The sequence below is a fragment of the Centrocercus urophasianus genome, unplaced genomic scaffold, assembly GCF_019232065.1.
Source record: "Centrocercus urophasianus isolate 14NV4802_14NV808 unplaced genomic scaffold, USGS_Curo_1.0 seq_10, whole genome shotgun sequence".
Lineage (NCBI taxonomy): Eukaryota > Metazoa > Chordata > Aves > Galliformes > Phasianidae > Centrocercus > Centrocercus urophasianus.
Window position 1 is genome coordinate 63,911,092 of NW_024884142.1, and position 25,154 is coordinate 63,936,245.

At 40.8% G+C, this 25,154-nt stretch overlaps 1 protein-coding gene across 1 annotated transcript in view; it reads left to right on the forward strand.

Annotated features, from left to right (window-relative positions):
* The window catches only part of PGBD5 (piggyBac transposable element derived 5), a 73,993-nt gene that overhangs the window by 22,688 nt on the left and 26,151 nt on the right, over positions 1-25,154 (forward strand). Inside the window, exons 2-3 of the mRNA XM_042826618.1 lie at positions 8,314-8,741; positions 16,948-17,082. Coding sequence (XP_042682552.1) covers positions 8,314-8,741; positions 16,948-17,082 — 563 coding nt within the window. The remainder of the gene's footprint in view (positions 1-8,313; positions 8,742-16,947; positions 17,083-25,154) is intronic.

Here is a 25,154-nt window from a genome sequence, read left to right on the forward strand (position 1 = left end):
CTTTGCCAGCTTCCAGTTTTTAAGCTCTTCTAGCTGGGCTGCAGCAAGAGCCCCAGCTCCGTGCATGGTGACTTGGGGGCAGAGTCATGCTGTGGCTTCGTCACCCTTTTCCAAGTGGATGTCATGGCAGGAGCTTCATTCTGCACCTGGGAAGAAGCATCCAATGCTTTATGTACAAAGGGCTTGCCCTAGCAGCCCTTTTTCAGGAAAAGGCTGTAGCTGCTTGGGTACAGTTCTATAGCCCCAGTTCCGAAGCTACATTAGCACATGTAGGATGGAGATGAATCATTGGGAGGCTCTGCGCTGAAGTGAATGTCTTTGCATGAAAAGATTGTCTCTAATGCTTTGCTGAGCTGTGTGGATTTCCAGATGATATCATCGTTGTTTTTTACATTCAGTCTTTTTTAAAAAAAATCAATTTTTGAACAAAGCAGAAAATAATTTCCTCGTGAGAATTGTTCAAAAGCAAAAAGTCAGTTTTCCGGAGGCATATGTGTGTTTTGCATGTAAATGCAGGAGTTGACACAGAGACTTTCAGCATCTCATTAGCTGGGTCACTTGCTTATTGACTTTTACTTACAGAAAATAGATTAAATATCTTGATGATTTAAATGGAAAACATACTGGGCAATTTTCCCTTCTTCAAACACAAAATCTCTCCCCTTACAAACGGAGGGTTCTGACACCAAATACTCCTAATGCTGGAAGGGACAAGTTGCTTGCAGATAATAAATGTTGTTTGTAGGCGTGCACTGGAACTGACCAGAAACCCTGGAGAGAAAGATGTGAAAGCAGATTGCATCAGCGAGAATTCCTAGCTCAGGTTCCTCCTATGAGGCTATCCCAAAACAGCTTTCTTGGATTTAGCTCTGGGGATCACTCTGCTAGTAATGGAAGTTGTGCTGGCATAAATCTATCTATGCTACTTTGTGAAGTTATCTCAGATAAATATTAACAGCTGTGCCTACAGCCAGATGTGTACAGCCCACATTACAGATGATGAATGAAGCCACCATGTTAATGGTTGTCTCCAGCCTGCTGGGTGTGTTCAGTATCACTTGGACTGTCAGGAGCAGCCAATCTGCTATGATGTTTAAGTGTGGTAAAACATATTAATAGAATTAATAGAAAACTGCAGGTGCAAGGAAAGCTGCTGAACAGAGAATTCCCCTGAGAAAGGAACAAGTGTGTTCAATCCCACAGCCAAATGAATAATGAGCAAAGCACTGTGTGAGCTGGCACTGTATAGTACTGTTTCAGCATGTCTGCTGTTTTAAGGGGTTTTTGTTGATGTTGGTTTTAATGATTTTAGCTATAAAACCTTGTACCAGTGTTTGGGAAGTTCTGTTGGGTTCTGATGATGCTGGCTGGTAGATTATAAGATCTCATCGTGGAAATGAAGTATATAATTAAAAGTGTGAGCTCTGCCTGCAGTGGGCTTTTTAGTCTCTCATTCACTTGCTGCAGCTTGAAAGCTCAAAAAGATGGTAAACAAATAACTACATTTAATTAATTGTGGGGATTTTTTTTTCACTGTGGTGCAAATCCCCAAGAAGCTGCATTTCATGGAAGGCTGCCACAACATATCGCACGTGTTCATTTTCAGACCAATGCTGCTGATGGAACAGTCATTGGCTAGGGCACAAGACCTGCCTGCTTGGACCATGAAGACATCCAGAACTTTACCTGTTTTTATGTGGTGTCTGATCCTATGTAGTAACCTGCTGAATTACAGCCAAAATCCTTTACCCTTGGCTTGTCCCACTGGTATTGTTCTGGGCCTGCCCGGGGCTGCCCTCCAAGCTGGCACACAGCACCATCGCAAGGAGCAGGAGACCATCTTGCGCTGGATAGGAACAAGGGAACTACACTAGGTTGACATGCCAGACTTGGCTCTCAAGGTTCTTGCTATCCTGCTGAAGAAAGTGAGGTAGGAATCTGGATCCAGTGTGTAGTGTGGAAACAAGTTCAACTGCAGGAAATACTTTGTTGAATGTTACCACTTTGTTTAAATTTTACTGTTTGGTTTGCTGAGTAACTTCTTTATTTGGCTTGTCCAACTGTAGTTCTTTCTGCTCTTCTAGAGCAGCCTGGGACTGAAGCTAGCCTCCCTTGACCAGAGCAAGCATGAAGCAATTATATGCAGGTTGCTCAGGGGTAGGTGAATGCAGCAGTCCTCTTCCATTTGTCCTTGGACTATGTTGGATCCAGCTCTAAGTTCTCCTTGTGGATAGACGTTGGCACACAATGTATGGATTGCTTTACTGCTGTGAAGAAAGCAGTCTTTTTAACACTGGTGAGGAATGAGAAAGTACCCTGTTACTGAAACTGTTTGACACAGTTGTTGTGCTTATGGTTGTTGCACACCAATGTGAAGGTATTGGTTGGTGCTTACACATGGATCTTGAGTAAGTGCTATCAAATCATACTTCACTAAATAGGTTGGAATAAATGTAACTATGAAACGAAGATAAAAGTGTGTGCAACTGAGTTGCTAGGCAAGAGTGCACGTTAACATCTAGTAAAAATTCACATGGACACATGGGCTGCTGAGAGTCAAACAAGAGACCCATCTTTAGAAGAACACTCTCCAAATTCTTATTTCTAATATAAAAATACAGTAATCTGTGGGTTTTTTTTTTCTTTATAACCTCATCAACTGTCTCTGAGTCCCAAGTGAGTCCACAGTATGGATTGTTTGGCTAATTTAGACAGAATTCTTGTGCTGAGCTTTTCTAAAGGAAAGTAAAATTAATCCACCCAAATAAAAAATGCAAACATCCTACTTCCTGTAAAATATGTCCAGAGCTGCAGCTGCTATAAATTAGGATGACTCCTTTGGCTTGACAAAGAAGAGTTGTCATTGGAGGTCTGGTTGCTATTTTTTAATAAACTGAATGAAATACATGCAGCATAATGTATTACAGACCTAGATACTTTGCTGCCCAGTTTCAGCAGAATGCCAGTATCTATTTGCAGAATAAACTGCAAAAGAGAATTGTTATACGCACTCAAGCACTGTCAGACTTCCTTGACAGACTTGTCATGAGGCTGTCAGACTGGCTGTGGTTTGAAGATGGTCTGATGAACATTTTTTACAGGCCATTAAGAACAGAACTAATACAAAAGCTGATTTTCCAGTAGGCTTGATAAGCTCCAGTGCTTTCAAAGCTTAGATGAGGGAACTTAGTGTGAAACAGAAATCTTGAAAAAATTATTTTGGAAAATAATAAGACATTGTTTTTAGATATTTTTTTCCCCCAGTTCTTTGTGTTGTTCTTTATTCTTTGAGAAAGCTGAAAAAATTGATAAAACTGTCTACCGTATTTCATCAATTGACGCTTGTTATGAAAACATCATGATTTTTTTGATGAATGTTTATTTTCTGACAGAAATCCTCCTTCAGCATTTTTTGACTTTTTTCTAAATAAGACTTCAAAATCTTGTTGTGTACTTTTGGAAAGTAATTTCCCAGAAATACAAAACAGTCTTTTCTTGCTTGGACTTAGGATGATGGAATTAATTGGGTTTTCAAACCTTGCTCTTTGAAAGCAGCGCTATATATCAGAAGAGAAAATACTTCCCAATCTTCAGAAACTAACAGATTCTGGTTACATTTTCTTCTTGGATACATAGCTGTATGTAGTACACCTTAATGTTCATACTTGGGTCTGTTAAGGCAATGGGATATTTTATCATGAACCTCAGTGACGGGACAGTACCTCAACAGTTTCCCTTGGGCAGCCTGTTCCTGGGCCTCACCACACTTTCTTAGGGGATGTTGTTCCTAATATCCAAACTGAACCTCCCCTGGTGCAACTTGAGGCCATTCCCCATTCTCTCCAGTTCTATCGCTAGTTATGCAGGAGAAAAGGCCAACCCTCACCTTGCCACAAACTCCTTTCTTTTTTCCTTTTTGTTGAGAGCAATAAGATCTTCCCTGAGCCTTCCTCTTCTCCAGACTGAACAATCCCAGTTCCCTCAACCGATCCCTGTAAGACTTGCTCTCCAGAGCCTTCACAGCTTCAGTGCCCTTCTCTGGATGCTCTCAGTGGCCTCAGTGTCTTTCTTGTAGTGAAGGGCCTGAAACTGAACACAGCACTTGAGGTGTAGCCTCACCAGTGCCAAGTACAAGGGAATAATCATGTTCCTGCTCCTGCTGGCAGCACTATTTCTGATACAAGCTAGGATGCCATTGATCTTCTTGTCCACCTCGGCACACTGCTGGTAAAAGGTAAATTAACCTATTAAAAATGTGCACTCAAATACCTCAGTGTTGTGAACCTGACCATGCAAATAAAGAACAAGCAGTCAATTCACTGGAAATTCTTAGTTTTTTTTTCCTAAATTTCCCCTCAGGAGGAAGGCAAGAAACACCGTGAGATTGGAGCAGTGGTAAAAATGCAAATGGTAGAGACCCATTGAAGAGAAACACTACAGGGGCTCCCTCAAGGATGGTTACCTGGATGCTTCCTCCAAATTTTTATCCTCAGTATGTCTGACTTCTTTCTGCAATGTGTGTGTTTGCTGAGAAGTTGGGCGTGCAGACCAGCCAAGCTGCTGTAACATGCCCTGAGCTGAGCTGGAAGGCTCTGCAGTGCACGGTTGAGGCAAGTCTCCAGTCTCCACTCCAGTTGCACCAGTAGGTTGTATTACAAATGGTGTTCCCTGCTCAGCATCTCCATTTACTTAGAGTCTGTCCTGATGATTTAAATAGTGATTTCCCTGCTGGTTGGCTTTGGCAGTGATGTTACTTCTGAGTGCAAAACAGAATGTGGAACCAATCTAATCAAAATTGGATTGCATGACAGCAATGACTTGCAAGGTGACTACTGCTGATTGCATGTGCCAGTTTTTCCTGGTAGTCAAGGTGAGAAGGAGGGAGGAAAGTGCATTTACACGTTGTATTGTAACAGAGGTAGACTGTGTTATTTTCCCTGTTCTGCAGAATGTGACATAAAGCAAGCCCTGAATGCTAGTGATGATCCCACCTGGGTGTAATTAGACCACTGGGTCATGTAGCGTGTTGAAACTCAAGAGCACTTCTGTGCTCTGATTGTGCGGTATTGGAAATCTTGATTGATTTTTAAAGAAAAAAAAAAGTCAAATATATTCTCAATACAGCAATTTAAATGAAGAGGAGAGAATTCTAAATTTGGTACATGGTCATAATCTTATATTCATTCTGAATTTCTGAAAATTAGTGTGGATTTTTTGTACTAATTTATTGAAGTCTCATTAATTAAAAGAGAAGGAAGACTTGACAAAGGCACTATTTAACTGAATAAAACTTTGAAAGGTAAACAGTGTATATATACATCTTTGAGATTGTTTTCTATCAGTGTTGTCTGAGTAACTGCCATTGAAGTGTCCCTGCCTATAGCAGGGGGGTTGGAACTAGGTGATCTTAAGTGTCCCTTCCTACCCAAACCTTGTTCTGTGATTCTAAGTCAAAGTAGAAGTGCTTAAAAAGCTCAAATGCAATATTTAGGTTTCATAAGCAGCTTGCTCTGTTTGTGGGATATATTTGTGGACTTAGCGGATCATATTTAAATAATTTATTCTGAAGTAGTCATTAGCTGTGCAAAACCCAGTTTATGTTAAAAATTCAGTTTTCTCCCTGCAGAAACTCAGTGTCACTCTTGCTTTATTATTTATCAGTAAATTATGAATCAAATGTTCTCACTTTACCACTAACGGCTTTTTTAAAAGACAATAAAATTATACAGTGGCTTTCAGAATTATATTTAGTCAACTATTAGGTTGATGATTGAGTCAGAAAGTGCTTCAGCTTGCTTCTAGAGCTGTGTGGGTTGTGCAAGGCAAACAGGTTACCAGTCTTGCACATTTATTTCTAGGAGAGCAGATGGGAGATGTGTGCAAGGTAGAGCAGATCTGCTGGGTAAAAACTAAAGCAACCTATCCAGTCTATCTGGCAATTTGCCATAATCACTTTTCAAGGTAAACTTGTACAACTTCTGAAGATTTAATAGTGTACAAAGTTTTTTTTTTTTTTTTTTTTTTTTTTTTTTAACTTCTGGCTGTGCTTGACTTAGTAAAAATGGAGTCCAACACAGACTTGTTGCTTGTATGCACCTGCCTCAAGACCAACATATTTCACTTCGTAAGTCCTAATACTTTATGAATGCATTTTGGTTGCTGTAAGCAAGGTTTGAAATGTTACCACCCAACCCCACCTTCTGCTTCTAAAGGAAAGAACTTAAAAGCTGCCTTCATGTACTACCTGGAAGGGTTGCATGGGCACTGGAGGTAAATTCACACAGCTACTCAAGGCTTTGTGTACAACTAGGAATGCACAGTGTGTTGTTATCAGAAAGCTGTATCTCTTGCAGAACATCAAAACTTGATTAAATTGTGGGGAAGGAGGAAGTGATGAACTACTATAAGTAATTCATGCACAATCATTTGTAGAGCATTTTATGTCAACTATAACTGTCTAGTGTGTGCTAGCAGAATATAAATCTCCTGGTCAAAAGAAAAGAAATCTTTATATAATATACTTTACTGTTGCAGTAGCAGTTAAGGTTAAACAAGTATATTTATACTGTCCCCACAGTTTCCAGTTGATAATGAAAGCTTTTTATCATTTCAGCTGAAATTTTCTGCTCTGTCCTTCATATCATATCCTTCCATATCATACCATGATTTGTGGGGAGTTCTTTCAGTCTTGTGCTTTCAGCTAAACTATTTCATTTATAGTTTTCCAATCTTGCAAATTATAATTGGAAAGAAATTTTTAGATGTATGTTTCCTTGCCCATCGTACTTGAAAAAAAATCCCCTCCATTGTGTTTTTGTTTTTTTTTTCTTTCCTTTTTTTTTTTTTCAATCTCTTCAACCTGAAGACTTTTTTTGTTGTTGTTGTTTTGGTGCCATTTCTGCTCTACTTCTAGTAACTTGAGTTCACCAGCTTGTAGCCAAACACTAAGGCTTTAACTACCTTTTGAGAGCAAGTTCAACAACGTAGTTTATTTGGTTCCTATGCAGTACTGTTCCATGCGATATTTCTGTAAGCCATAGTTGTTGTTGTAACTAAGAATGTGAACTGAGATACAGGTGTACAGAAGAACGTGACCTAACCAACACATTGGTGAGTCTTTGAAGCTCCAGGGGACAGAATGGCAAACTTCTTGCTATGGATTCATCTGATGCTGAGACCTAAGGAGCCGTGCAGTACAAGAAAGACTATTTTGTATTAAGTAGAACTTCAGATGAAAATCTGTGTACTTTCTGCTTAAGAGCACTGTTCAGTCAGTCCTAAGCCTGTCAGTTAAATTAAGAACTGGATTTGCTGAATCCAGCTCTTAAGTGATGGTCATAACCCCCATCTATCTTTTGCACAGGGATGCAGAACTGCTCTTAGCATTGCCCTGTGCTTAGGTTTGCCTGTGCTGCCCCTCTCAGATGCATTAATTTTGTGTGTTTGGCAATTGCACAGCTTTCTTAGGAGAACAGGAAACGTCCCTATTCCTACAGTCTTTACCTGGTGACTCAAGCACTGCCAATGTGGGGCATGAAAGCACTACTTTTAAAATTGAGCTTAATTAACTTATGGAAGGGATTAGAGGAGAGAGGGCTGTAAGGATTGGTGTCTGCATCCCTGGTGTTGCAAGCTTGATGTTCCTATTTCAGCTTAATGTAATTTAGTGTCTGACTGGATAACCTCATTATGCTGCTACAGGACTGCCAACCCTTACTGCCTCCTTCCCACCCCCACTACTTAAGAAATAAAATAAATACTTGAAACTTGCAGCAAAAGAGGAAGATCGTTTAAAAGCCAGGCTAATGACTGCATGGGACTGCAAAGCTTATTGCATTATGTGAGGAAGATGACCCAGGATGTGCACTGTAATGCTTAAGAGTATTCCATATGATGTGGGATGGTGAAATCAGTCATGTAGAGAAAGACAAAGAATATAGGGGTGAAGAATCCTGACAGCTGTCAGTGGATGTGCTTCTAAAGGAATTAGCTGTCAGTGGATGTGCTTCTAAAGGAATTAGCTGTCACGCCATCACTTTGGCCTTGTTTTCCAAGTGTCCTGTCTGAACAGCCATTGCTTTAACTATCATGGTTGTATATACATAGATTCATTTTCTTGTGGTATCCAAACTAGCATATTGACCTGAAGTAGTCATGACTGAGCTCTGTGCATTTCCATTACAACTGAGGGTAGGGAGTTAATTGAAGTCACTATATGGTAATTCCTACCAAACAGGTTAGTCTGGCTTTAAATTGCTGATGTTGGTTGAATATGTCTTGTGAGCTTGCCTTCCCTTTCTACTTTTGTCCTAGGTCCAACACGAAAAATGCCCTTGACTGCCAGTGCCATGGACTTTTTTCAACTCTTTGTCCCCGACAACGTACTAAAAAACATGGTGGTACAAACCAACATGTATGCCAAGAAGTACCAGGAGAGATTTGGTAGTGACGATACCTGGATTGATGTCACCTTGACGGAAATGAAGGCTTTCCTAGGCTATATGATATCGACCAGCATCCACCACTGTGAGTCTGTTCTCAGCATATGGAGCAGCGGCTTCTATAGCAACAAGAGCATTGCACTTATCATGACACAATCACGGTTTGAGAAGATCCTGAAGTACTTCCACATTGTGGCCTTCCGCTCGAGCCAGACAACGCATGGACTCTACAAAATCCAGCCTTTCCTGGACTCTCTGCAGAATGGCTTTGACTCTGCTTTTAGACCTTCACAAGCCCAGGTAAGAGTTAATCTCTTTGTGAGGAACATAACCTACATTCTCTGGGTTTTGTTGCTGTGTCTGAAAATGCAAAGCACAGCTGCCTGTGAAAAGAGCTAGGGATTCACACTTCTAGCGACTGCTAGCAATGACCAGCCTAACCTCGTTGGTAGGTGCTTGCCATATGGTCCAGGCCCTCCTGGGAAGTAGCAGCACTACAGCTATCTCCACACAAATGGGTAAAGAGCAAATAAGCAGGGCATTGGTGACTTTCCTTGCTGCTGTTGTCAGTTGTCCTCAACAACACTGCCTATGCCTTGTGCTGGTCCTGGTTTTTGATGATGGGTGATGCTCCTGTGGAAGAATTTATTGCTGTGTATGTATCCAACCAAAGTGTCAGTATTTCTAGACGACCAGAAATAAAATAAGCAGGTCTCTAATGAATATTCATTTCTAGTTACTAGTATGTGCATAGCAGAAAGCCATTTTGGAGGGAGGCTGCTCTGGAGACTAGGCAAACAGTGTAAGGAACTAAAGATAGAAGCTTATGGAGCTAGTAGTCTGACTACAGCATATAGTTGAAAAAATGATTTTTTTAAGTGCAAAAAAATATTTTCTTAATGTTTACGATATGCTTGTTTAAACTTTGATCTGCCACAAATAATCTCCTTTTGGAACTGCTGCTACTGGTCACGTTTAAAAGTTTGGAAAGAAAACAGAGTAACAGTGAAATATGTGACTATTTGAAATAGCTTCTCAATCAGATCTCTATTTTCAGGATATACGCTGAGTTCACACAGTCATTGGGAAATGTTGTTAGGTGCACCTTCTTCCCATTTTCATGTTAAAACATTAGGCTTTTGTTCACAGCATACAAAAAATGGAGACATAGATACACCTTATCAATGGAAGTATGCCTAAAAATATGATTAGGAGTGACCAGGGAATAATCAAAGGTTTTTTTTTCTATTTTACATAAAGTAAAAATCATATCTCTGTAATCCAGGACAACTCAGCTTCCTGAAAAGCAATAAATGCAGAGAAGGGAAGCAGAAGTGGTTTTGCTAAGCCATGCTAGCAAGGTGCATTTCCATTAAGACAAAACAGGCAGTTAAAGACATGGTATTGTTGGGATGAAACTCTCATTAAGATGTGAAATCTAATCCTTCTGGGCACTAACTTCAATGGGCATAAGATAAAGGGTTCAGAAATGTGATCACAGTGTCTAATTGTAAATGCTTATAATGGTGCTGTGGGACATGGTGAGAGTGCAAATCCATTAAAGAATAAAATTTGATTTGCATGTATATCCTTTCTCCCTTCCCCTCTCCCAAACAAGGTTTGAGAACTGAATTGATAAGTCCCATTTGCAGTGATAAAACCTCTAAATTTCCACAAGCAAAATGTGTGATTGTATTAGGCTTGGTAAGGAGATACTACTTTAAGGAAAAAAAAGAAAAAAAAAGAAGAAAAAGTGATAATCCAGTTCTCTTCTTTCCCTTCCACTTCTGTGCCCCAGTTCAGTGTTTACGTCAGTGATTTCTATACAACATGTGTTGGTGGTATTGAGCGGAACAAAAAGCACTAAAATACCGCTTCAAAAATAACTCAGAGAAAGAAAAAGGGTTTGAATTTGTTGTTAAAAATAGTCTGGCGTAGCTTCAGTAGCCTACTGGGGGATGTTCCAGGCCTCCTTTCCAGAGGAGCCTTGTTGCCCTTCAGGGTGTAATCAGGAGGAGCTGCATACTCCCTGTCTCAAGAGATGCGGACCCCATCTGCTCAAAGCTGCAGGAAAGGCTCTGGAAATTAGATCCTGAGTACAGATTAGCAGACAGCAATAACCATCAATCCCAGAATGACAGACCCACTGAGGTTAGAAATAATTCAGCTTCACAAAAACAAAGGGAAAACACAAGGGGAAGGGCCGTACAGATGGGCTTTCAGATGTGCTGCCTCTGAAAGCATTTTGGCAAGAGGTGCCCGGATTTCTGCAGTCAGTAATACATGGAATCCTAAGTTCAAAATGCATCTGTAGCTTAAGGGGCACCTGTGTTTTAGACATGAAACTTGGTATCCAGATGGTTTGTGCCAGGGCTGCAGTCAGTGCTCAAGCTTTAGGCCAGTGTTTTCTAAATGCCATCAAGCAGAGGAATTACTTGCTCCATTTTGTTGAATGCACTGAGGTTGTTTGGGCTTCTGGGTAGTCTTTTTACTGACTTTCTTCTGCTAGCAATCTGGGTTGGGACAATGCCATGCTTAACACACTCCTATGGACTTTGTTGGTAGTCTTGGTGCCAGGCAGGCAGTGTGGCATCCACCTTCATTGTTATTTCTTCTGTAGCTTTGATCTTCTCATTTTGGAGAGCTAGAAAAGACTCTTAAAATGGAGTTTCTATCAGAAAATATTTAGCTGGGTTTTTTTCTTCCATGCAACCCCCCAAAAAAATGTGCATGAAAAAATGACACTGAGCTTTTTATGAAAGGGAACTGAGAGGAGGGAAATATCTATGCCAATATACTAAAACAAAGAAAAACATCTAGTGAGTTATAATTATTTTGCTCAATATACTGAGCAAACAGAGGGAAATAATTACTTTCTAGCCTACAAAGGCACTGGAAGTCCAGAACATTTTAATTGTGTAAGCGCAGGCTTCAATTTTGGAGATAAAAGAAATAGTGTTCTGACCTAGATTGCATAAGAATTATGGGAATAATCTGTGCATCCTATCCCTCCCTGACAATTCATGTATAAATCACTGCTGTCTGTACCTGAACAACAAGAGGTGAATTTAGGGGTCCAGTTCCTGGAATCGGTATCATCTCCTTGCTAGTTGGGTCCCCGTAGCTTTGTAGCTAGGCTACTAACTGCAAGTGAAAGCCTGAGAACAGAGAACATGCCCTGAGTGAGCTCAGAAAGTATACTGCAACAAATTCAAGGGTACTCACCTACCAAGGGTATAGCCTGAATTCCAGAAAGCAGAGGAGCTTGGAAAAATATCATTACTGCTTAAATATCCTTCTGTGCCTGCTGAGTATTTATATGCTTGTCAGCAGGATGTGGCTAGACAAGATTACTGTCTCCTGACCAGCATGGGAGAGGTCAAGAGCACAACTCGGTGCACTCTCCTTATCCTTCTCCTTGGCATCTTGGAACCAGACATTTCTGCATCCACCCAGTGAAACCAGCTGGGAGCAGTTAAACACGTTCGTGTAGCTGACTAAAGTCCTTACTCCAGGCAGTAAAGAACTCCCTAGCAAAAACAGACGTAATTCTAACCTCATGCTCCAGAGGCAGTGCCATTCTAATTTGGCTAGTTACTAAGGGGCTTGTTGATTTTCATTCTTGGTGGTATTGCAGTTCTTCCAAAGCAGCTCACAGCACTAGGCAGCAATTTCTCTGAAAACATAAAGATGTTAAAATAGGCTGATTAAATTGTAGCTATTTTGTGTCCACGTGATTAAATGTTATTTGGTACCTGGTATTTCTGAATTAAAAGATTTTGCTCAAGTCATAGCATAGCTTAGATTGAAAGGGACCTTACAGGCCCCATCCAACTCTGCCTTAAATGCCCCCAGAGAAAGGGTATTCATAAAAAAGCAACCTGTTCCAGGACCTCACCACCAACTTGAGTAAAAAAAATTTCTTCCTAACTTCCAACCTAAGTCTGCTGTCTTTTAGTTAAAAGCCATTCCCCCTTGTCTTATCACTGTCAGACCACGTAAAAAATGAGTTCCCCTTCTGCTTGTGAGCTCCCCTCAAGTACTGAAAGGCTGCAGTGACATGTCCATTCTCAGTATCCCCATATAGAAAAGATCCTTTGTGTGTAAAGATCCTGGTTGTAGATCAGGACTCTGTTTTCTAGGGGTTCTGTGTGCATAGCACAAAGATCCTAAGTGTTCAAATGATGTCAGCCAAGACATGGAGCAAGACAAAAACAGGCAAAGTAACAATTAGAATATTAAACTTCTGATATAGATCTTGGCCAGTTGATTCTCTGGTGAAGCCAGAATTTACGGAGAGTTTGATAGCAGAAATTCATGAAGTTTGTAGCTATTTTTAAATGACCTCCTGGCTGTGGAGTGCTTTAAGAAGTGATTTTTTCTTTTTAGTTATTTTAAGCAAGTCAATTGAAGACTGAGCAAACAGGCAGAAAATCTTGAGAAGAGCTTGAAATCATGGCTCCACTGGAGGTGGCAGTTAACCTTTAAACAATGGCAAAGAAAATCAGTAAAATATAGAAGTGTTGAACAGGACTTGGAAAATGAATGAGTCTTTCTGTACTACTGGAGAAAGAGAGCCATTAGAGAGAAACACAGAGAGGAGAGACTGCCTAGTGTGATGGCCTAGCAGAATGGCTTCCCGGCAGGAATCGTTAGAGCAGGATTGCCTTGTGTTGAGACCAAACTGCTGCGGGGTGGCTCTGACCTTGATTGGAGTGGGTGGGTTGAAAAAACTATGTATTGCAGAACTTTTACTAAGGAAGCATGGAAAAAAATGGAGGCATTGCTTAACTCAGAGTATCATGCAAGGAGCTGCAGTAAAAGTGGCGTTCACATGCACAAGCCAGCAAGATCTACTGCAGAGGAAGGGGAATGACTACTAAGACCAAAAAAAGGAGATAGCAAGGGGTTATCTTAAGGGGAAAGAGATGATCTCAAATGTAGCATAACATAACTAGAACTGACAGATATCCAAGCAGAGATGTCAGATGCTAGCAGAGGATTTAGTTTAGATGGAAGGAGCTCTAGAGCAAAGAAGCAGAAAAGCAAGGAACTGATGCAGAAGCAATAGTTGAATCTGTATACACAGGTGCAGCTCCCCAAGGGACCCTGTTCACAGCTGGATGGTACCTACCAAAAGCCAGAGATGAGACAGGCTGAGGCAGTTCCTCCAGGGGACAGACTGAAAAGACAGCCTCTAGTAGGGATGGCTACAGAAATAAGGGAAGATAAGCTATAAAAGACACATCCAAGGCAGTGAGAGTCCAACAAGTCTGACAACAGTAGAGTTAGTGGCTCTTTGACTACAGGCTATTTGGGCTGCAGTGAACAGCATTGCGGAATGGAAGGAACTTTAGAGGTGATCTAGAATGGAGAAGGAAGACACCCTGTGGGCAGTGACTACCTGCTATGTTCAGCAAAGAAAGATTTTGTGAGATGGAGTAAAATTACTGGATAGACAAGACTAAGATGGGAATCCCAACATTTGGAGTGCATATACTTATGGAGGAGAAAATGAAATCTTAGCAAGAAGACCTGGCAGTGATGAAGATGGCTGTAAACAGAATGATAAACAATGGATAGCTGAGAGGGAGTGAAACAGCTAGATGAGAAGCTCCTTAACAAAATGGGATTTGAGAGAAGAAAATGGGAGAAATTTCTGTGAAGAAATCCGCAAGGTATCTTGCATCAATAGAAGTCAGAGTAGGAAGAAGATAAAGCTTGGAGAGTGAGTCAAAGATGATGAAAAGGCTGCCAGGGACGTGTGTGGGAGTCAATTAAGCCTGAAAGTAGATTTTATCTAGGAAGATGAGAAACAGGAAAGAATATGTCGTGGGGGCAGTAAGCCTGCTTTTGGAAAAGAGCACTGCAGAGACAGCAAGAACATAGAAGGGGAAGGGGGAAATACCACTTTGCATGGGGATCTGGCAAAAACATTGTTTGAGTTGGGGGAGGGAAGATAGACTAATAGGGTTGACCAGGGGCAACAGAAGTAACTTTTCTCAAAAGGAAGATATTCCAGTGCCAGAAGCAATGAACTGACCCCTTTGAAAGACAGGTGGGGATCAGCTGTCCCAGCAGCAGGCATGACCCATACAGCACTGTGCATGCGAACTCCTTTACAGCTACTGAAGCAGTGTTTGCACACTGGGGTGGTAACACTTGTCTCCCCACTTTCTCTGGAAGAAAGAAGAAGCGCAAGCTCCAAAGTTGCCATTTCAATTTCCCTGCCTGTCCTTACTCCCTTGTTTCAGCAAGAACAAATCCCTACCTTGTTTCCATTTGTTGTCCCTTCTCCCAGATATTCAGTAGGAACTTCTGTAGAGCTTTCATCTTTTGGAGAAATAGGAATGTCTTAAAATATTGAGTCACAGAAAGAAAGTCTTGGGAACTAGAGGAAGGCTGGTCTGAGCATAAAAATGGATAAAGGAAGCATGAGATGTTTTCAGAATTCAGGTTTACTTCTTACATTTACAGCTGACAGGTTTTACTTGGCACTGGAAGGTAGAAAAAGGGCAAAGGGTGTAAACAGAATGCAGTAAAGCGCTGTGAGGAGAACTGATGCTGTCATGCAGCATGACAAATGACCCTTGAAGCAGACTGTTCTTTCTGCTGTTCGCCATCCCCCAGAAGGAGACATTACAGCAGTTGAACCTGGTAAGAGGGTCTTTCCAGAAGCTGACAAATTTCTACCAGTTTATCCAACACCATCCCAATGTATGCGGTCCTCCTATCTGCCCAGCAGAGACAGAAAGACAAACAAAAGGACTAAGGACATGGATAACATTTGCAAAACACTGTCAGAATTCCTTGAGATCAAAGTGTGAAACATCCCAGGTGGCATTCAGGAAAGAAGAGCAGTATTTCTTGTGGATCTTGAGAGAGGAATGGGAATGTGCTCCAGTGAGGTAATGGGGAAGCTGCAGCTTTAAGAACGAATATCTTTGTCTGCAACACTCCTTGCTTGCATCTGCATTTTGGTGTACAATTTGGACATTTCACAAGAGTGATTTCAGATGGTCCTGTGAATGTTTTATAAGCCGTTAAGAAGTGGAGTATATATAAATGAAAGTGTGCCGCTGCTGCGCAGAGAGAGCTCTGATGCCTATTTTGGGCTGCCAGAGTAATGTTCAACAAGCATCTTGCATTCAGAAGGGCAGCAGCTGCTCATCAGTGGTGCTTAACTGCTTACCTACCACTTCTACACAGATTTAATGCAGCATTCTGCTCATTTTCACCACCAGATGCATGCAGATGTGCGCATAATGGAAAGGGTCTGTTTAAGGGTGACAGCCTCTGCCTTGTGGATGTTTGTATCCAAGCCCTATCTCTGTGAGGTGATGGTTACTGGAAAAAAGCGTACTCCTTTGGGCATAACGCAAAGATGAGCATTATGTATCTGACTTATTTACAGAAGTCTTTGAGAGAATATAAATTATGTTCCTCTGGGATGCTTTCCCCTGAAGTACTAGGTTGGGAGCCTCCAGTGCCTTGCTATAATTTAGATGCAGTTGTCTGAGTTTGGTCAGGAGAAACCCTCTTTCCTCAGTTGAGATCTTTCAGCAACTTGAGAGCGTGTCTCAGAAGTGTCTTGCTAGGCAATCCGCACACTGCATAGTCAGGAATGTGTGTGCAGCTACCCTTAAGCTGCGAGGAAGTAGCAGTGCTTTTCTATAGGTAGGCTCTGTGGCATAAAACCTAATCATTTTGGTACAGAATTAATGGCCAGAAATGTAGTAAAACAGCTATAAGCAAGAGGATGCAGAATGCAAATATTGCTTAGATTCCATAGCTTTTCATTACTTTCTCCAGTCTATCTTGTGTTTTTCTATTCCTCTCTGTAGTCTTTTATGTTTCCATCTCCTTTTGTCAAATTTTTCAGCTCTTGAGGCAAGAGAGCCATCCCTGAAGCTGCTGCCACCAGGAAAATTATTTTCTATTTCTTCACCACCTCCACAATTGGCAGCAAATACCTTTTTCTCTCTTCTTTCATTCTTTGCTGTGTGTTTTCTGTTTGCTGTAGGAAAGGAGAGTACCTTACAACAAATTGTAAGGGGTATTTGGGTGGAACACGTTCTGCCAAACAAAATGAATCAGATGATGAAGCTTGCAGAGGCATGACGCAATTCCCCAATAAACCTCAACGCTGTCCCATTTTGGAGCATATAGCTTATAGTGGTAGAGGGACACATTTTGGAGGAATGTTAAACTGTATCTCATGGTGAGAAGCAGAGAGCCATGCCTCGATCCTTGCATACAGTCCTTGCAAGCTGTATGTAGAGTAGCCATGCACAGAAGAGTGCTTGTCCAGGCTTTGTTTTTGTTGTTTTTTTTTGGTTGAGTAGCAGTACTGAAAAAAAGTAGCTTTTCACCTTTGTATGAAATGTTGCACACAAGCATAAGGCAAAAATTGTTGTTCCTTGGAAGACTTTAAAGCACTATTTCTTTTCAATAATCATGAACTCTTCTGTTTTCTTTTTTCACCTTCTTTTCTGTCTAATTGCAGGTTCTGCATGAGCCCCTGATTGATGAGGATCCTGTTTTCATTGCCACGTGCACAGAGAGGGAGCTGCGCAAGAGGAAAAAAAGGAAATTCAGCCTCTGGGTTCGTCAGTGCTCATCCACTGGTTTCATCTGCCAGGTGGGTTTCACTTCTTCAGACGTCTTGATTTGGTTCCTAGCTGTCCCTCAGATGCACTGCAAAATCAGTGGTAACAGATGCTTCTATCCATAACCATGCCATGGTCTACAGTCAGAGTACAGCAAAGATTCTAGTTCTCAGATACTTGATCCCAAGGGCGGTGATGACAAGTTTCTGATGCTCTGATTGCTTGATGATTTAACTGAAGATTCCTGTCTGTAACATGATCTGACTGGCTGCCGTCCCTAAGCTAATTAAATTGAAAAAGAACTAAAGGGTCTGTTTGTACATCTTAAGTTTATTGAAAGGTCTAGGAACTGTGACTCTTGTCCTTTTTAATGGACCAGATTCTTTCTCAAAGTATAATACTGTCTGTGATAGCCAGCCGTGTCCAATAGACTAAGTCAGGATGGTATAAAGATGTCCATTTTTTCTGTGAGAAATGTATTAACAGGGTTTTCTTTTACATCTCTTTTTATACCTCTACCAAAGAAATTAAATCACATATGACCTCAAGATGAAATATGAGCTTCGGTGGAAGATGTGGTAAGGGATCTGTATTTAGCACTGCAAAGCACTGTGGACTAATTCTCAAATTCTTAGATTCCTCATCTGCTGGTGTGTTTTTGAGCACTCATCAAAATCTGCCCAGTTATTTTGATACCTAGAGGTGAGGAAGCAGGTAGATTCTGATATTTCTTTTTCCCGACAGCTTTTGGTGTCCTGCATGCTCCAGAGCAGCTATGCTGAGGTGCCAGTAGAACTTGCACACAGACTGCTCGGACTTGAATGCATGTAGTGCTGTACAGCCTGTGGATTTGCTGTAGTTGAATATGCACACTGACCTGTGAATCACTGCAACATTTGAGTAGCAATGTAGCAGAAGTCTGTCTGGGAACAGATGTTTGCACTTCCAGTAGTGCTTTTCTCTGCAGGAGGAAAATGAGGATCATACATCTTCTGTCCAAGTTTTAAAGCAGTTATTTTGTCCAACACAAAATAGATTCATGCTGTGAAGCATCCTTGGAAATTTCCACTCTCGAGTCTTTTTGAAAAACATTTGCTCTACAGAGGTAGTGTCCTTTATCTCCAAGGTGAACTCCACTTGTCCCAGACATAGCTTATCACTCCGAAGTGTAATGGTGAATGCAGTGCTAACAGTGAGCACAAAGTTTGCTGATCTCTCTTGTCATGTTTTCCACAGCCAACTACCACTGAATAACTAAGTCTTCAGACATGCCAGAGGTTTCAGATGCTGAGCTGTAATTATGTTACATCTCCCTTCCTGTCCTTTGAGAGAGTAAATTAATGAAATGTCATGGAAACAGAGTAGATGCTCAGTACCACCCTAATCCTCTTGCTCCATTAATAAAATAGATACTTAAGCTTCTCTTGCATCCAAATGACGTCTAGGATTTTCTTAACAGCCTTCTATTTTCATTCCATGATTTGGCTCTGATTATCACAGTGATAAAATGATTGGTGAGAGCAACCTTAGAGAAATATGAAAAAGAATATAAAGGAACATGAACATTCCTTCTAAAATGGAAATACCTAGTCTGAGAAGGAGGAAGGTCTTCAACTAGTACATGCTTGAAATACTGTGTTCAGTTACATATTGCTATTACAAAGGATCATAAGTACTAAAGTACTTGTTTGGTGGTTGGATTATTTGCTGTGCTAAAAAGAGCTTTTTATTTGTTTAAAATATTGAGAGAATTGATCTAATCAAGAAGATAATCCAGTATTTAAGGACTGACTGGTTTGTCACTTGTCTGCTGTCAAAGAATTTACACCTACTTGGAAATACGTACAAATTTTTTAGCACTCTGGATGAAGTTCTCCCCTCATCCTTTCTGCAGTGACATCAGAGGTCATGTTATTTGGAATAAAATATAACACTGAACACTTTATAAATCAAGCTAACGAAGTTAACTGAAGTCTGAAAAATGCATAGCTGTGAAAGGGTGAGGCAGTCCTGACAAAAGAGGGAGCTAAACAATGTATGACTTCGGGATAGAAGCAATCTCAAGAGGTTCATGACACTCCTGGCCAAGGTCTTATAAGCCTAAGTGATTAGTCTGATGATAAAAACCTCCATTTAGGAAAATCTAGTTTTCCAGCAATCTGATTTTCCTACTATGTAAAGGTTTAGTTTATTTTCCTTATTATAAAATTGGTATCAGTGCTTTGAAGAAAGACATATACTTACATGTTCTCTCTTGATAATGTTGCACTTGGTAGCACTAGCACTTGTGTTATGTTATTCAGGACAACACAGGTAGATCCAAATACAATCATATATATTGAATGATCACTCATTTTCTTTCCCTACATACCACTAAGATTCCTTTCAAACTAATATTTTAATATCCCAATTCCAAATTAAATGTCTGCAGTAGCTAAGGAGTGTTTCCTTTCTAGAGTATTTGCTGAGTAAGTCTTTAAATCAAAGCTGTAGATGTGTCAGATTTTTTTCTCTCAAGAAGTCTGGAGCACTTGTTCGTAAAAGACATGCATGAATATGATTAGCAGATCTCTCTTTATATATACATTATAGATATATATGAATAGAGCTTGTAATAAGAACTGATGAGAGTTCCCAAATATTCAGGGTTAGTTATTTTGTGCTGACACATCATGTTTTCTCTTTCTAGAATCATAGAATCATTAAAGTTGGAACAGACCGCTAAGATTAAGTCCAACTGTCAACCTGTCAACCCATCCCCACTGTGTGCACTAACCATGTCCCTCACTGCCACATCCACACATTTTTGAGCACCTCCAGGAAAGGTGACTCCACCTGAGGAGTCCACTCCACTCCTGAGAAGGTGGAGTCCGCTCTACTCCCTGGGCAACTTGTTTCAATGTCCCACCACTCCTTCTGAGAAGAAATTTTCCCAAATATCCAATTCTTGCTTGTGTGTAGCACATAAGGAACAAACAAGAGTATTTCCTGGTCTTGTAGATGGAGAAGAAAGCACTAACAGCTGGTGCCTTGCATGGAACACTATGGAGCCAGGCAGGATAAAAGTATTCTGATAGAGCCTATTCCAGTACTACAGGGCCATGGCACAAGGACAACCAAAAAGGCAGTCCCCAGCATCATCAATCAACAAAATGAAGGCCATATATAGACAGTAGAGAGTACTGCAACAGTTTGGTTGGGCAGTATTAATCTCTATGATAGGTGGTAATGGAATTAGCTCATCAACCTAATTATTTGCTTAGAAAACTATGAAATTAAGAAAAAAGGTGAGGAAAGACTACTTTTTGGATGTGTATATGTTTCGTGTTCTTTATGATGAAATTTGTTCGCTGAGGCTATTCTGTGCAATCTTCCCTTCCCGCTTTCCATCCTGCCTCAACTCTACAGGTTCTGCACTTGGTTCTATTTTCTGTCTATATGGGAAAAAGTTCTGGAAGTAATGCATTTCATTTTCAATACTATCATTGTGAAGTGTCTCTGTCAGATTTATGAAGTTCTTTAGAACTTTGTACTGAGACTGAACTTAAATTTCCACCTTCCTCTGCTCATCCCGAAGAAGGGATGAGTCAGAAAAGATTCAGAAAAAGAATTGTGTGCGTCTCTGCAGCTCAAGCCTTCCCACATTGCGGTATCTAATGAGTGTACACCAGACTGAGGTGGTCCCTATTTGAGAGGTAAGGCAACAACTCCCTGAAGGGCTACACTGCGCTGCCTGAAAGCACTCCACAGACCAGTGGTAGGGCTGGGAATAAATCTCGGCTCTCCTAACTCAGGCAGTGTCATATCTGTTGTCTTTTGCTGCTTTTTCTGCTTCAGCATGTCTTTATTACCTTATTGCATGTCTTTGTTGCATCATTCAGTTGCAGCAAAAAAATGAAAACAATGCAAATATTGCAGTTGTGTAATAAATGCTGTAGTTCATTCCTGATGCCAAATAGAGTGGGTACAGTTAGCTTGAGTATTTCATAGCTCTGCTGATTTCACTGGCTAAGAGCTCCCAGAATTCATGGAAACTGAGAAGATACCCCCAACAGTTCATGATTTTGCAATACATCATGTAAGTGAATTCAGTCTCTGTTAAGCTATAACTGTTTTTGCCCATTTCCTTTGGAAAGGGAAAAGCAAAGAGTAAATATGCCTGGGATTAATGTGGTTCTCAAGGTCAGAATTGTGGGAGCATTAGCCATCTGTGCATTTGTTTAGCAAAGCTGCTCAGAAATGTTGGTGTTTCAGCCTATTTAAGTTCTGTTTTGATATTAGCCTGAGCCAAGGGGTTTCTTTAAACAGCACCCTGATAATTTCTCTGTCACTGAAATAGTTGCATCTGAAATGCACAGATGTAGCAGCTGCTTTGAACAAGTCCTCAAGGTCAGGTTTTGTCTGGGAGGGAATCCCAGGAAATCTGATCACCTTCATTTGCCATTCACTCTTGGCTGGAAAATCCTATCTGCTTTCTCCCTTTGGCTCCCACCAGCTCTGTCTTTTTAATGCATGTGATTCTGTGTTGTCAGCATCTGAGAATCTCAGATCTCAATTAAAAGTCTCTAATCCTCTTACTCTCCAGTGTTATGCAGGAAGGTAGTTTTGCAGATGTGTGGTGGGCCAGCCCTGTTTGTTTCTCTAGAGTTCAAAAGCTTACTGTCTTTCTTACTTACTTTCTTTTCCTATGAATGGGAAAAACAAACATTTAAATGTGTCTTAATGCAGAGATTCCTCCCAGAGTTGGCCCATGGTCTCAATGTCAGTTGTGAGCTGGGAAGGAATGTTACTATTTAGTTCCAGTCTGTAGTGCATGGGGATTTAATGATGCTGTTCACAACTCGCAGATCAGTGCTGTAGTCCTCTTTTTGCAGCTGTTCTCACTCATTCTCTGCCTGAAAAAGGAGGATAAAAGCTATGGGTCTGCTTCACTCTCTCGATTAACAGTATTGCCACAGGAACTTCACTCACACATCCTACCCCATGTGCTAGGTGCTGTAGGCAGAACAAGAAGTTCAATATCTAAGCACGAGATGGAAGTGTAAGCTGCCATCAGCTCATGAGTTTTGTTTGGGTGCCTTTCAGTGTCCTAGAGACTGCAGGCAGAATACGTGCAATGTTATTTGCTGGCTAATACAGGCTGTAGGCAGCTAGGGCTAGCATGCTGCTTGGCAGCAACAGACAGCTCCTAGTCCACAGCCGTCAGCCATGTTGCTTCTTGGAAATGAGTTGGGTCCGTAGTGGGATTGAATTGCCGTCCTCTGTTTTTTTCTTAAGATTTTATGCTTTTTATGTAAGTATTTTGCCCTTGAGCTACTAAATATTATCCCCTTAAAGGTTACAAGATGTTAATGGTTTTTACTTATCTTGCATCACTTAAATACAATCTCACTTACATAACTTTGCTTATATACCTTCTTAAAGCTCAACACTAATTTTCTCAGGAAAACTGAGCTAAAATTGTGTCACTGTGTGGCAACATAGTGAGGGCCTAGTCACGGTCTTAACTAATAGCCCAGTGAAATGGCTTATAGGTAAGAAGGTAGCCACACAAATGCACAGAGTAGAAGTTGACTGGGGGGGAAAGGAGGGTTCATTGTTTTTAAGGAAAATGTTGAAGGAGGAAAGAGTTTGTGGAGATTAGAAATGTTTTCCAATACCAAAAAGGAGAAGAGCAACATAGGAGCAAAAATGGCCTTGTTCGGCAACAGTAGTTGGAAGTCTGGCTTCTCAGAGAAACATAGACAGGAATCAGTATATTGAAAAAATATAGGAAGAACTCAGTGGGGAATGCTAGACTAGAAAGGCCTGTATCCATTTTCCAGGCTCTCTTCTATTTGATGCTGTAAACAAGAGGGAGCTGGCAGAATGCTGAAATGGTCAGAGCAAAGGATTATTAGCCAGGCTGGATGTGCCCCTGGGCAGTCTGATCTAGTAGTTGATCTAGTGGCTGGCAACCCTGTCTGTGGCAGGGGGTTGGAACTTGATAGTCCGTAAGGTCCCTTCCAACCCAAGCCATTCTATGATTAACCAGATACAATGCCTGGAACTCAAGATGCTCGTGAGCCAGGACCAAAGGAAAGAAGGATGATTATGGATTATATATTTGAAAAAATGGGAATGGATTTCTCATAGAGGCATTGTGGATAACGAATCTGCATTAAATGTGACTGGCCTGAGAGAAGTTACAGAGAGACATCTACATTTGTTGATCCACAGATTTACATTCACCATACAGATGAATTCTGTGGTGTCCTCAGTGGTGAACAAATTACTTGGAGGAAGGACATCGGGGTGGAAAACTAAGCTTTTTAGCCATATTGGACATTCAGTATCAACTTTATCAGCATCTCTCTGCAGAATCACCAAGATCTTGTTAAAAACTTTGATGAATGTACATAGGAAAAACAAAGATTTGGCAGTCCACAGAGTTGTTAGCTGGATCTGCATGTAGATGCACATTAACATCATTCAAAATAGGAGGCCAAGGAAAGAGATTTTTAGGCAGCCCCAAAAGCTATCTGGGGACAGCTTCATGTCCCTTGAAATTATCTGAAATAGCCTTTGGACAAGTAAGAAGAGACTGAGAAGAGGTTAAAACCATTGAAAAGATCCAGTGTGAGTAAGAGCAACATAAGTACACCAGCAAGCAACAGCAGCTGAGGAAGAACCGGACCTAAAAGCTGGCTGATAAGAGGGCATTAAAGAAGGGGAGAACATGGGCTGTAGAGAGTTTGTGGTAGGGTTGGAGGGGAGAATCTCCCAAAGGTGATTAAAACAGTAACAGCTAGAGGTAGGGTTTAGCGTGAGAGGGGAAGACAGAATGAGGCAGGATCTAGAGAGCAGTGCAAGTGAGTATTTGGCTGGGAAAACTACAGAAAAATGAAGTTAACCTTTCAATAGCAATTCAGGATCCAACGAGTATAACAGTACCATTCATTCTCTTGCATTTATAAGTGTTATCTGTAAATCTGGCTCCTGTTTTGTCGTTGTTTACTATCTACCCTTTATTAGATAATGTAGCCTTCAAAATCTGCTTCCTGCTTATTACTATTTAGCCCCATTTTCTTCCAAATATCACTTTTTTCATTTGAGAATTATACCCTGAGGTGCTTTAGTTATATATGGATGCAAAGTATTTGGGATACAAGTGCTTTCAATCTGCGATCTGAACTATGAATATTAACAGAATACCCAACATTTTAATTTCTAGGGTGCTTTCAAGTGTACAGACAAGTGGAAGATTTAGTCTCTAACTGATCGGTTTTTACCTTGTTTCTAGCAAGACCTTATGAACCTTCCACATGACTTTTCCATAGAGAAAATTGCCAACACAAAGCAAGAAGAGTCTTGGTGGCTTGTAGCATGAATGTCTGCTCCAGAGAATGGAAGATCTCAGTACTGCTTTTTGTAGCAACCTTCTTCTGTAGCCAAACAAACATTTTATGTTTCTGAATGACAGGTGATTGATTCGTCTCTTATCTGACAACATGTGGAATCTCCTGCTCAGAAATCTGATGTCTTCTCTGTCTGCCTTTGTGTAGATAAATAGACTTTCCAAAACAGTTTGCAGTGTTTTTCATGTTTTGTAAGAGCTAAGCACAGTCTTAATCAATACCTTGTCACTCTGTCATTGAAGTGTGTTAAGTGATACCTACTTTTGCCTCTGTGATCCAAAGGAAGTTGTAGTGGATGGGAAGATGAGCCAGTGGCTGTGAAGGTCTGTTCTAATTGTCAGGCTTTTAGGACTATCAGGATGGTGCATGGAGACTAAAGGCAGAAAAGAGGAGATTTTGAGGGATGAGTGAAAGGGTGTGAGAAGGCAGAGCTGGTATTGTGCATATGGATTATGCACAATACATGCTGGATTAAGAAATATCTTAACTGGTGCAGCAGAGCTACCCTAGATAAAATGATGGCAGAACTTAAAGTGTAATAAAAAAAGTGTCCAATAAAGAGAACTGAAGGATGGCTAGAGAAAGTTCCTTTTCTGTTCTATCACTGCAGGATAAAGATCTTCAGCCTGTATTTGTCTTTAAGAGAAATGATGTTACATCTGCAGAAATTATTCCATTTGCTGTTGTAGACTGAATGGATCACTATC